The sequence below is a fragment of the Ptychodera flava genome, chromosome 2 (genome assembly GCF_041260155.1).
Source record: "Ptychodera flava strain L36383 chromosome 2, AS_Pfla_20210202, whole genome shotgun sequence".
In the NCBI taxonomy this organism is placed as follows: domain Eukaryota; kingdom Metazoa; phylum Hemichordata; class Enteropneusta; family Ptychoderidae; genus Ptychodera; species Ptychodera flava.
In genome coordinates this window covers 142,124-157,970 of record NC_091929.1, presented here as the reverse complement: position 1 = coordinate 157,970, position 15,847 = coordinate 142,124, and the positions used below count along the sequence as shown (strand labels likewise).

The 15,847-nt window shown below is 35.9% G+C and overlaps 1 protein-coding gene across 4 annotated transcripts in view; it reads left to right on the top strand.

Moving 5' to 3' along the window:
- LOC139151099 (solute carrier family 28 member 3-like) overlaps window positions 1–15,212 on the top strand; it is a 61,590-nt gene extending 46,378 nt beyond the window's left edge. For all 4 annotated transcript variants that reach the window (XM_070723641.1, XM_070723650.1, XM_070723667.1 and 1 more), the window contains 5 exons: window positions 1,515–1,777; window positions 3,388–3,556; window positions 4,383–4,559; window positions 11,933–12,113; window positions 12,507–15,212. In XM_070723641.1, coding sequence (XP_070579742.1) covers window positions 1,515–1,777; window positions 3,388–3,556; window positions 4,383–4,559; window positions 11,933–12,113; window positions 12,507–12,595 — 879 coding nt within the window. In that variant the 3' untranslated portion in view covers window positions 12,596–15,212. The remainder of the gene's footprint in view (window positions 1–1,514; window positions 1,778–3,387; window positions 3,557–4,382; window positions 4,560–11,932; window positions 12,114–12,506) is intronic.
- The last annotated feature ends 635 nt before the right edge of the window (window positions 15,213–15,847 follow it).

The following is a 15,847-nucleotide window of genomic DNA, read 5'->3' as shown; positions in this document are numbered from 1 at the left end:
TCAATCGATAAATATAGATGAACAAAGGATGGCAGTTTCATTGAGCTACGTTGACGGGGGACGTCGGGGGACATTTTTGAAAATCGGTTACCCTACCAAATTGTATTTGTTTAGCCTGGTCAAGCCAGCGAAATTGATGAACGCGGAACTGTGGATGGTTCAAAGACTTTGGAAGTGCAGATTTTTGATAAAGAGCTATGTTTATTGATTGAATGTTTCAAAGTTGTCTTTCCCGGGGTTGATGCATTTGACAAACTTCATAAGATTATTTCCAAATACCCCACCACTAGGGTAGTACGTGCACAGTTGCGAGTGTAGTGATATGTACCGGCCGCCACGTACTATGCATAGAATAATTATTTTATGCATAGTACGCGGCGGCCGGTACGTATCACTACACTTGCAACTGTGAGTTCGTAGGTAGGGGCTGACATTGACTTCATACTTTCCACTGTCCCTGTACACTCCCTCCGCCTGTTCTCGGCCAGTATCTATTCTCGGCCAGGGCATGAAAAAGAGTTCCGTAGTTAAACCACATCGTAATAATATGTCGAAGCTTCAGAGATACATGTTTTAATACAGATACACTGCTGTAACTAGTCAAACACATGTATGTCACACATTCAGAACCGACCTAGACACATTGGGCATGGAGTAAAATCTGTTACTTTGCACGTCGCCTTCAAGTTCAACTTAATTCACATTCCGAAACTTCATCATTTAGTACATACAGTGATAACACCAATGAATTATCCCCGGGAATTCACCAATGAATTGGCGCTCAGTTATGAACACAGACGAAATTGTACGGCAAAGCTAAACTTGAGGTCTAAATCGGCTTGAAATTGGTGTGTAAACAACCTATTTATCTTCGCTGAGTGATCGGTCCTGGCATTATGCACTTGCCCGGCTGCACTGTGGCCGGTCACCGTCCATTTCCGAGTGAGTACAGTTCAATAGTTGATTCCCGCTGTAATCTGTGTGACGTAATTGGGATTGAATAGGCATGCGCGTATCAAAGTTCACGAGGTCGTACAATCTGCGATTGCGCGAACGACCCTCCAAATTTAGAGTGGCAAAGAACTGTTCATTGCTTTGTTTGCTTGGCTAGCAAGAGTTGAAACTGCTTTTGACTAAACATTCATAGATGATACTAACAGCCCTAGATATTTGCAATGGTAACTACATGTACATCGGTAATTACCAAAATGCCATTTTTCTAGAGTTGACTTCCTACCACTCTTACGGAAGAAAACAACTTTTTTGTTTAAATTCACTCTCATCTGTCAATGCTTATAGAATTCATGCAGAATATTGATAAGGTATTGTTAATTGACAATCGAATCTGCAAAAATTACGTCATTTAAATAAATGATTATTTTTCTGAAGAAAATATCTAATAGAATGGTAGTATAAGTTGATTAACAGTTTCAATTGATATTGTGTTGATTCAATATCTGAATAGTAATACAGTTTGTAAGGTGACAACTGAGAAAAATGTTTTCTATTCACAGACTGAAGCGCCATTGTTGATCAAACCATTCTTGAAGGACATGACCAAATCTGAACTACATGCTGTGATGACAGGTGGTTTTGCTACCATTGCTGGCAGTGTACTTGGTGCTTACATTGCATTTGGTATCAGTTCATCACATCTTATATCAGCATCTGTTATGTCAGCTCCTGCAGCGTTGGCCATTGCAAAGCTTTTCTATCCAGAAATTGAACATTCCAATTACATGAGTCAGGAACAGGTGATAAAACGCATGGAGAAAGAGTAAGTCATACTTAATAAGTTATTTACAGTCTACTGTACATTATCATAACGTGTGTGTGTGTGAAAGGTTTCATCTTTTTCAGGTTGGCTTGTCAGTATGAATAACCAATTGATTCATTTGCGTGATTGAAATTTTCTGAAAATGCTTCACAGTGATCATATGTGTGAAAATATTGATATTCATATCATTGTTATACTTTCGATCCATTTTGTCATTTGACTGCCACAACAATGTTGTAAAGGCTATCAAATTACACAACGTTGTAAAGGCTATCAAATTACATTGACTTGAGTGTAGCAGACACTCATTAATAATTACAAAACATCACAGTCATCTTGTTAAGGAGTTTAATTACTTTGCATTGTTTTAACTCAAGCAGAGCTCATCTCTGTTTTCATTTCAATGAAGGTAGTCTGCCATCACCATTGTGATGGTCAGGACTGTATTTAATTTTTTGTTTTAATAGCTTGCAATACATCTGAAAAATAACGTGGAAATGTGTGAAGTGTGTACCATTATCAGTGACTTTAATAAAATATTGTAATATAGTCCAATTCTGAACAGGAATCACAGTCCCTCTGTTCACCGGTCTGGAAACCCCTATTGTAAAAGGTGTCAATCACATAGACTGCACAGCTAAACCGCAACAGGAACTGCGGCCATCTGATACCAGTGCGTCACTTATGTTTGATCTCTGTGTAAGACGTTTGTCCAGTACGCTTTTCTCGAATCTTCACTGCCTTTGGCTTTAAAGTGTTCTCTGCATCTACCGTATCTACGATACCAAGACAGAAATAACCATATCATGACATAGATGTGTGTTTTTCGTGATCCTTCTCCGTTGTAAATGATGATAGCGAGTGATAATTTCCGAGGTTGATCGCTTCAAGTGTGTTGACAAAGCACAAGTAAGGGCTTGAATCACACCGGGAAATTTGTCCTCCCTTTCTCTTGCAATGCTACAAGTCAGTGCCCCCAAATATGATCTAAATATTGTTTCTGTGATATATTCTGTGGAACCATGTCTGTTTACTGAGTAGTAAAGGAAAGTCGACGGCAGAAATGTGTGTAGATTTTAGTCGCATATTTCTCATAGAGCATCAATATGGCGAACTCTTGACATGTATGCTCAGGCACAGTAAATGCGATTTTAAGGTGTCATCCCTTTGAAGCTTTATCTAGAGGGGCAACATTACCCATTGAATGAAAAAGTAAATTGTTGAGTGTTTCTAAAGGGAACAAGTTGTAATATTTTGTGATATTCTGAAAATAACAACCTGCAAACGTCATGTTTTTGAACGATCTCATGGCGGCTGTCATAGAATCGTAGGGTCGTGACATTGATATCACGGCTTGTTGAACATTGTCAGTGTTCTTTTTAAGGTGTGAATCATTTGTTTGTTCATATTACGGAGTGTCGCAGACAAACCAGCTAAGATTCCAGACCGGTGGATAGAGGGACTATGCAGGAATCAACCTGTGAAAATTCAAACTACATTTTCTCATGTAGAAAACATTTCTGCTTTTCCTGTGCGTAGTCTGCTGTTTCAGCCAGTCAATAACTGACTATATGCTAATATTTGGATCATTTCTTATATTGTTGCTGTAGGAATCAGAGAAATGTAATTGAAGCAGCATCGAGTGGAGCATCAACTGCAGTCTCACTTGTTGGCAATATTGCAGCCAATCTCATTGCATTCATTGCATTACTAGAGTTTCTAAATGCTGTTCTAAGTTGGCTAGGGGGTATGGTTGGATATGAAGAACTCTCATTTGAGGTAAATGGCATTCAATTGTGTTCCTGGCTGTAGTAAAGTTGCCACTGGTGCAGATAGATGCAAATAAACTGAAACAACATGTTCCTTAATGAGAACAGTTAATAATATGGCACCAGTTCTCCGACTACATGTCAGTGCCATGATCTTTGTGAATTTATGATGGCAAGTTGAAATGTTTTGTGTTTTAATAATTTCATGGTCATTGAAATGCTTGACTACTCTTTGAGTGTTAACACTAAATCAGGTAACAGTTGTGCCCTACTGTGAGAGTGCATAAACATGACGCTTTTTCTCAAGAGTTGTTACTGGTGTTGTCTACTGTAACCATTCAGTTTATCGTAAAACTTGTCCATGCAAATTGTCATAACATTTGCACATTTGAAATTTGAGAGTTTTATTTATTTTTCTGAAACTATTTGTCGGATCAAACATGCATCAGACCTGATCAAAGCAAGCAGTGTTTTATTGACAGCATTTAGAATCTTTCTTTTCAAACTTGACAAGAAATAAAGAAAATAATGGACATGGATTTTGAAGAATTGACAGTCAATTACTGCATTAAGACTGCCATGTGAAGATACTTTATGTTGCTTATTCCTTTAATGTTTGTTATGATTTAGAAAAAAACATCTTTTGGAGAGAGTATTGAATTTATTTTATCATCAGTTTCCTGAATGTGTAAAATGAAACCAAAGCAATACCTAGAGGTGTGCAGTTTTGTGTCTATACATACATAGATACCGGGTAGATACATACAGTGTATATGCATTATATACATGCGTGACTTTGGGAATAATGCTGAGTTGTTTCTGTTTTAATGTTACAGTTAATCTGTTCATATGTGTTCATGCCTATTGCCTGGTTAATGGGAACTCCATGGGAAGATTGCCATCTCGTGGCTGAACTCATTGGAATCAAGACATTTATTAATGAGTTTGTAGCCTATGCAAGATTAGCAGAAATATTGGAGAACAGGGGCATTCCTGGAAGTAAAACAATATCAGTAAGTTGTTCTGATGTGATGATTACCACTACTCTGCTGTATATTTTAGGATTTGATTTGATTTGATACTTAATAACGACATAATACAATGTACTGGATTGAGTACCTTCTCATTAATAATTTGAAAATGTCTTCACTGTCTTTTGAGTGATTACAGCGTTGAATACCGGTATAATAAATAGTTTGTGAAGTTTTGAATGTGATAGAATGTGCACATGCCGTAACATTGTTTTATTTTCAAAAATCATTCATTTAATTCAATTTATTTAGGCAGTAGGTGCATGTCAGACTATGAGACAACAAAACGTGGATTCATGATGCCATGATACTTAATCTGAGTATGCATTTTTGCACTGTCACAATAAGTAATGTTGTTTGTTTTACTGTGCTTACCTATATTGTCACCAAAAGACCATCAGAATTTCCTCATGACCACTTGAAATTGCACACTGGCATGCATGTAATCGTCAACATCACAATGCTTGAATGTAGTAGACTTCTATACTACCGTACGGGATGTATGAATATATCAACTGCATATTTGCAAGCATGGAGCTAGAAATTCTCCATGGTGCAAGTCACTCCTTTATCATATCAAAACATTTTAGTATCTTGATTTTTGTGCTGCTTGAAGCCAGAATTTACAGTTACTTAAAAGTTATCTTAAAATTTCTACTGTAGACAAGAACGCAAGCTATGTTGTATAACTCTCGTGAATACAGGGCTCGAAATAACACCTGTCTGCCTGTCCCGGACAAGTGAAATTTGGCCTGGGACAAGCAGTTTTGAAAAGTACTTGTCCAAGTGGACAGGTAGGTCTTTTCAGCCTGCAACCAGTATTTCAACCTATTGACTACAGCAAATATTCATAAGTTTAAATATATGTACCGTTTAAAATTTTAAAAATCATTATTTGGATATTTACCTGTCACAAAAAAGTAAGAGAAAGTTCGATAATATCTAATCAATGTTTACAGGAGGCAGCCATGTTGATTTATCTAAGGTCACGTCTCAAATCTCTTAGATTGGGAGATTCTCAGAGCTATCTCAACACTGTGGGTGCTGTTACGCCAATTTGCATATGGTACAGACATGAGTTTGTTGAATTTTCCCGGATTCACTCATTGTGTTCTGTCTAAAACTTCCTATCAAATTAATTAAAAATGACATTCGACTTTTCTGGACATTATGTTTCAGGTGAGTGCCATTTTGGACAGGTACTTTTCCCACTGGGACAGTTACTTTTTAGCTCCCATAGCCATATGTATATATGGCAATGGAAGCTATTCTTATAGGCTAGGGAAATGTCTGTATGTCTGTATGTCTGTACGTCTGTATGTCTGTATGTCTGTATGTCTGTATGTCTGTCCGTCAACATCAAAAACTCCAAAACCGCTGAACATTTCATCTTGATATTTGGTGTGTACATGGATGATGGGCTGTAGATGAGATTTTGTTCAAATGAAGTTGTCATTGCCAAAAATATGCAAATTAAGTGAAAAAATGTAAAAACAGTCAAAATTGAAAAAACTCAATAACCACTGAGCAGATTACATGAAAAATTAGCATGTAAGTACTTTGGGCTGACATGAAATGATTGTGCACATCTTGGGTCAGTATCTTGGACTTGCTATTTTTCATGAATTTTTTTGTAATTTTCTCCCATTTTTGGTCAAAAAATCTCCTGCTCTGAAACCACAAGTCCGATTGATTTGAAACTTGGTATGGAAGTGCATAGGAGTGACCTTTCCCAAATTTTGGGCAAATCGTGGTGAAATTTGCATATTTTTAGTTTACACGTCCATAGACTCCCATGTATAAGGCAGATCTCCATAGACTCCCATGTATAAGGCCACGAAAAATAAAAATTTAGTTTCTCATCGTATTCATATTGCAAAAAGGATGCAGTGACACAATTTTTAGTCCCCACGGATGAAGTCCAGTGAGCTTATAGATTAGACATGTCCGTCTGTTCGTCCATCCGTGAGTCCATGCGTTCACGCAGATATCTCGGATATTTTGACAAAATGTCATGTGACCTTGATGACCTTTGATCTCAAATATACATATTTGTCAATAACTCAGTAACCACAAGTGCTACAGCCTTCATGTATGGTATGATGGGACACCTTATGACGCCACATATTGTACCTCATTAATTATGCGCATATCTAATTTTTAGCGAGCCAATAGAGCCAGAGGTCTGATTTTTGGTATATAGGGATAACTTAGCAATACACTTTTTTTGACAAAATGTCACGTGACCTCGGTGACCTTTGACCTCAAATATACATATTTGTCCATAACTCAGTAACCACAAGTGCTACAGCCTTCATGTATGGTATGATGGGACACCTTATGACGCCACATATTGTACCTCATTAATTATGCGCATATCTAATTTTGAGCGAGCCAATAGAGCCAGAGGTCTGATTTTTGGTATATAGGGATAACTTAGCAATACACTTTTTTTTGACAAAATGTCACGTGTCCTCGGTGACCTTTGACCTCAAATATACATATTTGTCCATAACTCAGTAACCACAAGTGCTACAGCCTTCATGTATGGTATGATGGGACACCTTATGACGCCACATATTGTACCTCATTAATTATGCACATATCTAATTTTGAGCGAGCCAATAGAGCTAGAGGTCTGATTTTTGGTATATAGGGATAACTTAGCAATATAATATTTTTGACAAAATGTCATGTGACCTCGGTGACCTTTGACCTCAAATATACATATTTGTCCATAACTCAGTAACTACAAGTGCTACACCCTTCATGTATGGTATGATTGGACACCTTATGACGCCACATACTGTACCTCATTAATTATGCACATATATAATTTTGAGCGAGCCAATAGAGCTAGAGGTCTGATTTTTGGTATATAGGGATAACTTAGCAAAACAATTTTTTTGACAAAATGTCACGTCACCTTGGTGACCTTTGACCTCAAATATACATATTTTTCCATAACTCGGTAACCACAAGTGCTACACCCTTCATGTTTGGTATGATTGGACACCTTATGACGCCACATACTGTACCTCAATAATTATGCGCATATCTCATTCTGAGCGAGCCAATAGAGCTGGATGTCTGATTTTTGGTATATAGGGATAACTATAGGAGAGAAATTTTTTTACCAAATATCATGTGACCTCGATGACCTTTTACCTAAAATATATGTTTATGTCAATAAATAAGTAACCACAAGTTCTATGTCCTTTGTATTTAGTAGGATGGGAGACCTTATGACAACACACGCTTTACCTCATTAATTATGTACACATCTAATTCTGGGCAAGCGAATAGAGCTAGAGATCTGATTTTTTGGCATATAGGGATTAATTAGCAATATAATTTTTTATTCAAAATGTCATGTGACCTCGATGACCTTTGACCTTGATTATACATATATATGCATATTTCAGTAACCACAAGTTCTATATCCTCCAATTTTGATAGGATATTAGACCTTAAGATGTCACATCTTGTACCTCATTTATAATGCGCATATGTATTTCTTGGCTAGCCATTACTGCTAGAGGTCTGATCTTTTTTCCCGATTTAGAACCATAACTTAGACATACCTCATGTGTTTCAAATTGGGAACAACGACATAGACCTATGTGCGCATAGATCTCAACATATACACTCCAGTGATACTTCTTAATGACCACATTTTCCTGCCCCATCAAGACTTATACTCCTATTACAAGTGGGGACTATGTCATTGTAAATGACTTGTTGAGTTAATGGTTGTATCACAGTATTCGATATATCTAATTCTGTATTTTTTCCCTTTTTTTATTCTGAATAATTACATTAAACATATTTCACTGTCTCCAGTACATTTCATTTAAGTATTTTCACTTCATGCACTTTATCCCTTTCACACATGTTCAAATATCTGACCAGAGAACAAACACAAAATAGTCCAGGATGGGAGCTACAGTGTCATTGACGCTATTTTTATTTTGACTTGTCCAGTGGACAGGTGGTTGAAAAAAATATTTCGAGCCCTGGAATAGCCACAAATATTTTTGTACATATTATCACTGTAGAAGAAAACGTACCAGTCAGAGCATGGATGTACAAAAATAGACAGAGTAACTGTGGTCAGGATGATTTATGTCATTATTTATTGCCAATGTTAGTATTTGTCTCTTGGCACACAGTAGATACTTATGGCTGCCAGACCACATTTCCATATCATGTCATTCATTTTTTATGATATTTAGTTTGTTTTTTTTAGCTCTGCTGTCAGCGACGTGGAGCTTATCAAATGGGTTGATTTTCCGTCGGCATCCGGCGTCTGTCAACAATTTTAACAGTGGAAAATACATTTATCAGTGTCATTTTAATTAATTTGTAATTGCATATGTAATGAACTTTCCTAATTAGAGTGATATATCCACAAATACTGCGTCAAATTTGATGAAATTTGATATAGATGTTGATCTCATAGTGTTGTAAATACTGCATCAAACTTTGTGAAATATGATACTGGTGATGATCTGTTAGTGTTAGGATAGTATGCAAAATAGTATACAAAACTTTTTGAGCATGTTAAGAGTACTCTCATCTCTGAGCAACACGGTTTCATTAAGAATAGAGACATCGTTTCTAACCTCATTTCATATGTTGACCATTTGTCCAAAGCTTTTTAGTCCCCACGGACACCGTACGGGGGGACTTATAGGTTTGGTCATGTCCGTGCGTCTGTGCGTCCGTCCGTGCGTCCGTCCGTTCACGCAGATATCTCAGAGATGCCTGGAGCGATTTCATTCAAACTTGGTACAAGGATTACTTCATATGTCATACAGATGCACGTCAATTTGTTTTGTAATACGATCCAATATGGCTGCCAGGCGGCCATTTTATTACGATTTTTTCATGTACAGAGCCATAACTCAGGCATGTTTCAACCGATTTTATTCAAAGTTGGTACAAGAACATTGACCAATGTCATAGATATGCATGTCAATTTGTTTTGTGATACAATCCAATATGGCCGCAAGGCAGCCATTTTATTACAATTTTTTCATGTACAGAGCCATTACTGAGGCATCTTTCAACCGATTTTATTCAAAGTTGGTACAAGGACATTGACCAATGTCATAGCTATGCACATCAATTTGTTTTATTATACAATCCAATATGGCCGCCATGCGGCCATTTTGTTATGATTTTTTCATGTACAGAGCCATAACTCAGGCATATCTCAACCGATTTCATTCAAACTTGGTACAAGGACATTGGCCTATGTCATACACATGTACATTGATTTGTTTTGTGATACGATCCAATATGGCTGCCGTGTGGCCATTTTGTTACTTTTTTTCATGTCCGGAACCATAACTCAGACATGTATCAAGCGAATTTATTCAAAGTTGGTACAAGGAGATTTACCAATGTCATACATATGCACGGTAATTTGTTTTGTTATACAATCCAATATGGCCGCCTTGTGGCCATTTTATTACGAGTTTTTCATGTCCTGAACCATAACTCAGACATGTATCAAGCAAATTTATTCAAAAGTATTTTTATCACAGACCTAATGAAGAGGACTCTATCGTCTCTGAGGACCTGTAATCAAAGTACCCATTAACAAGTGGGGACTGTGTCATCAACAATGACTTGTTACTCTAAGCAACAAGTCGATTCCATTTATCTGGATCTCAGTAAGGCCTTTGACTCTGTGCCTCACGAACTTTTAACTCATAAAATGAAATATTATGGATTTTCAGGTTCATTGCTAATGTGGCTGAAATCCTATCTCTCAGGTAGATCTCAAAGAGTAGTTTTAAACGGTAAACAGTCTTCCTGGAAGCCAGTTCTTTCTGGTGTTCCCCAGGGCTCTTTAATTGGCCCTCTTCTTTTTATTCTTTATGTGAACGATGTGTCTACTGTTATTTCTCATTCAACCTTGTCTCTTTATGCAGACGATACAAAATCGTTCAAATGTCTGGACTCAGCTGATGACTGTATATTTCTTCAGCAAGATTTAAACAATATATCGAATTGGTGTGCAAAATGGAAACTGAATCTTAATGTTTCTAAATGCTGTATTATATCTTTCACCAAAAAAAAAGAAACAAAATAGTCGCTGATTATTCACTGAACGGCTCTATGCTACAACGGGTGTCTTCAGTTAAAGATTTAGGTATAACCCTGACATCTGATTTAAACTTTAAAACTCATATTAACTCCATTATCAGTAAATCTTACAAAATGCTAGGTTTTCTTAAGCGCACCTGTAAATCTTTCACCAATATACTGGCTTTGCGGACTTTGTACATTTCCTTAGTTCGTTCAAATCTTGAATATGCTTCTACTGTTTGGTCTCCGAACCAAAAATATCTCGTCGAAAGACTTGAAACTGTTCAGTTGAAATTTATTAAATTTCTCTGTTTTAAACAAAACATTCCCTATGTATCAGAACAATATGAACAGACATGTAAATATTTTCACCTCCCCCAGCTATTCTCTCGTCGCAAGGCCGCTGATCTTAGTTTTTTACACAAGTGCGTTCATTCCGAGGTCGACTCACCCTATCTTGTAGAACAGGTTAATTACAACTTTCCAATGAGGACACTTCGTCACTCTGAGTCTTTAAAACCCGCGAGATCTCGGCTAAACGTTAGGAAATATTCCTTTTTCCCAAGATCCATGTCCGCTTATAACGATTTAGTATGTAAATATAATACTGTTGACATTTTTACTACTAGGTCTGCCTTTCGTCGGACCATCAAAGACATTTTGTACAGATAATGTTTGTGTGTAATAGATTCGTATACGTGTATGTTTGTATCAGATTTTTATCCTTGCTCTTATTGTTAGACCTATAAGTGGGCCTTTCGGCTGTTGGATCTGAATAAATAAATAAATAAATAAATAAATAAATAAAAATGTTTGGCAACATCCTGTCGATTAATTCCTAGTTGACTCATTTAATGACCTTTTTTAATTAGGATGGTAGCCTACATTGGTTTGATGTTTTCACCACCGTGGAACTCATTCTTGGCCATTGAGCGCCATCTGTATCAAAGTATTTTTATCACAGACCTAATTAATGAAGAGGACTCTATCCTCTCTGAGGACTTGTAATTACAAAGTACCCATTAACAAGTGGGGACTGTGTCATCAACGGTGACTTGTTCACAGGTATTTTAAAGAATTGAACATAAAGTTTGGTAAAAGTTACAGAATTAAGAACTTCAAATTTTCCATTTCTCAGTTTGTGTTCACACTCTGGTTTTCTGAATTATAGCCCCAATATTTCTACATGCATACAGCAAGCAACTGCGCAGCAGTACCACACCATTGTTATACTTGTATCTGTATTTTCCTTTCAGAAACGCGGTGAAGTAATTGCAACATATGCACTCTGTGGTTTTGCTAACATTGGTTCTGTGGGTATTCAGCTTGGAGGAATTACACCAATGTGTCCTCAAAGGAAAGGAGACTTGGCAGAAGTTGCTATCCGTGCTCTCATAGCAGGAACTGTGGCATGTTTCATGACAGCTTGTATTGCTGGTAAGATATCAAATTGTTTCATTTTGGTTTCAAATTGTTTCCTTTTGGTGAACCAAGGCATGTTTCATGACAGCTAGTATTGCTGGTAAGATTTTCAACAGATTTTGACATCATGATCACATGACTGATTTACTGAGTGATTTGTTAGGTATCATCTGAGGCTGAACTCTTTTTCCGCAGGAATTTGATCTTTTAAAAGGAAAATGGAGTAATTGCCAAAAAAAAATATCAAGTATGTTGAAATATAAATTTCAGTGATTTCAGCACCTTTGCAAGAATAACAAAACAAGTTGTCTTGGCAACAACTCAGAAAATGTGAGAAAGGTTCTTTTGAAAATTAATTTGTTGACTTTGAGAAATGTAGGTTATGTATTGTTTTTATTATATCAACAGGTGTCCTTTATGAAGATTTTGATTCGCCAATTCCAACAGTTGCTGTCAATAGTACTGTGGCATCATTGCTGAATGTAACTACAGTTTAAATGGAAAGAAATGGCAACCAATGCCATCCTAACCCAGCAACATACCAACCTTGGATGATGTAACCACAAATGTGTGATGTCATCATTTTGTGCTTAAAGGACCAGTAGCTGTAACTTTTGATGATTTTTTCACTATGTTTGTTTTGAACAATAATTTAACGTTCTTTTTTAACTCCTAAAAGCAAGCTAACACACAAATTATTCAGTATGTCTACACAGTGTGCCCAGTGCACTGTTATTGTTTACATTTTGAAATCTTGTCCAGACCAGAATTCATTTGCTGAGAATAACAATACAGGCAGAGTTGCTAAGCTTAATACTGCATATCTCAATATGCTTTGGGAAGTAGAATAAGAAAGTACATGAAAGTATAAACAATATGGTGTAAAAATCCTGAAAAGTTACAGCAGCTGGCCCCTGAAATATCATAACTGTATCTATTATGAATACGTTAAGCAAACCTTCAAGGCAAAATTCACCTGAAAAATGAATGCTTTAAACTTCTGCTCCTTTCTTGCTTGAAAAACTATGTAGGTAGAAAAATTGAGTTCACATTGTTTTGTGATTTCAATCACAATAGTCAGTGACAGTGTGGAAACAATCTGTATTTAACATCCAAATTCACTGTGTGTATTGCCTTTGAATATGATTTTGATTTTCATGGATTGGAGATTGGAAAATCTCATATTTTCTGTTTATCTTAAACAGATGACCCAAAAGCTTCAGTATAAAAATGAATTGTAAACTTTTGCTGAAATTCTATTCCAGAGGTGCATTAAGGTATTGTGTCTGAATGTTGTAAACAGATATGAAGATGAGTTTTTCTGTTTTGGTGAATTCAAACATTTCTTAGTTATTTATTAAATATTTAAAAGTTTGTCAGAAACAAGGTAGGTAATCATAAATGAAGAGTTTGTATGTATATATGCTGAAAGCTGTGGAGCATATTAGATAAATATGCAGTATCCGAAATTATTTCTATTCAGTGCTTTCAAATAAACCATGAAAAACTGACAATGCAAGAAATGAAAGAATTTCCAATACAATGAGTCAGAGGCTGTAGTCTTTACTTTCATTTCACTCATCAATCTGGTGTGATGTCTTGAGACTTACCCAAAGTCACTAGTTTGCTTAGAATCAAGAATGACTTCATGTCATCAGAAATTCATATGGTGTCTGATTTCCTTTCCTTCATGCATGTATCAATTCCATCCTGAAATATAATTTGGCACAATTCTCTAAGATACTTTTCCTATACTGATGGAGTTATCTTTTATCACTTAAATTATGTCAGAAATGACAATCTGGTAGAGGCATATCAATAACAAGAAGGCATTTATTGATATAATCCTTGACAGTAAATCACATGTCATTACTTTTTTGATGTAAAAATTTTCACTATTTTGAACAAAGGTACATATTTATTGTCACCTCAGTCTTCCAGTAAAGCTAAAGATTTCAAACTAAGCTATGTGTATGTCAATGCTGTTACACGTAAAGGACAAAATTATCAGTTTTCTGGTGCTAATGAATATGAAGTGTATTTTTTTAGTGAGTATTACAACCAAACTGCCCTATCGAAAGTGAATCATTGAATTTCTATATTTGATTACACACAATACTCCTGTATGCATGGCAACTTCATTGTTTCTATGCATCTTATTTAGCTGGCTGAATGATGAAAATTTCTGCCATGTCTATATGACTTAGATAACTAGGTATTCTTTCAATGCGAATAAATTTCAAGCATGAATGATCAAATTTTAGTTTCACTAATTTGTTTTCTTGAAAGCATATTACTGGATTTATTGTAAGTTGACAGAGGAGTAGAAGATACTGGTTAACTCAATGTCTACATTATCCAGTACTTGACTGCATTCCATACTATATTCAGTTCATCAGATACACAGATAGAAAACCACAAAACCTTTCCTTGATTTAGCATTTGAATTTTATTCTACTTGTTGCCTTATTTGATTAAAAAATTTAAAGTGTTGAAAACTGTTGTGGTATTTTTAATGTGGCATAATCATTCCTTAAAGTAAACTTCATGCTAGCCTTTGAAGTGTCCTTTTTTAATAAAGAGAAACTCCAAAAAAATTATTTTTACAAATGTGTATTTACTGCCAAGCTGTAGTGTTTTGGTTGTGTACAATGAAACTAGTTTTGACGTTTCCAAATTTGTTCAATTTGAAATGTTGTGGTTCTGGATTTCATAGGGCTTTAATTTATTTGTTGACTATTGAGTACTATTTAAATAAACATGAATGGAGACTCCAAAAACAATAGACTTTGACAGAACAGGGCAAACATCTGCTTTGCATTGTATAGAATTCAGATTGCATTGTCTCAAAGCTTTTTAGTATGTGCAAATAAATACACAGGATGTCATTTGAGTAAATTTGACTGTAGTCTGTATTGTTTTACAACTTGAGTTAGTCATCATTTCCAAAACAAACTTACATGTAATTATGAAATGAAGCTGTGTCTGATGCAAACCTTCCAGAAATAGTGCCATACAATACTCTGGTACAATATTTGCACCTGTACAGAGAACTATTACACAGATATGTATGATCTAAGCAATAAAGGCGTGTTTATCAGGCTTTCAAGTATATTCATTTTGTGCAGTATTGTCATTGACAATATCATAATACTTTGCATGACACCAGATTTAAAATAACACCATCAATAGTTGCTATAGATATTATTACAAAGTGCATTAAAAAGACGACATTTAAAAGTCAGCAGAACAAAAATAAAACTATGATTTTCCTTGACAACACTTTTTGAAGTCTCCTTCTGATCAATCTAACATCGGTTTTGCTTTGATCCTCAGTGGCCTGCATGGCTGTCCTCCATGTTGATACTGCACTATTATGCTCAACAGAAATCAACCACCATTAGACTATGCTTCCTGTCCAGTTAGTGATTTTCAATAATACGGTCTTGTAATTCTTGTTGATTGAGTATTGAAAAGTACTGAACCATCTACTTATGTGAATTCCTTCCTGAAATGCGTAGGTGTATCTTAGTGTGTGCTATTTCATGACTTGTTCAGCTTATCATTTAAAAGACAAAGAGTCCGAATAATAAGGTGGTGTATTGAGGTAGTAATTTTCATGCACTGATTATCATTTTTTGCTCACGTGTTCACACATGTGAGCATATGTCGCAGCAATGTCTGTCTGTTTGTCTGTTGGTCGGATATCTCGAAAACAGCTGATCAGATCAGAATCAAATCTGGTACAT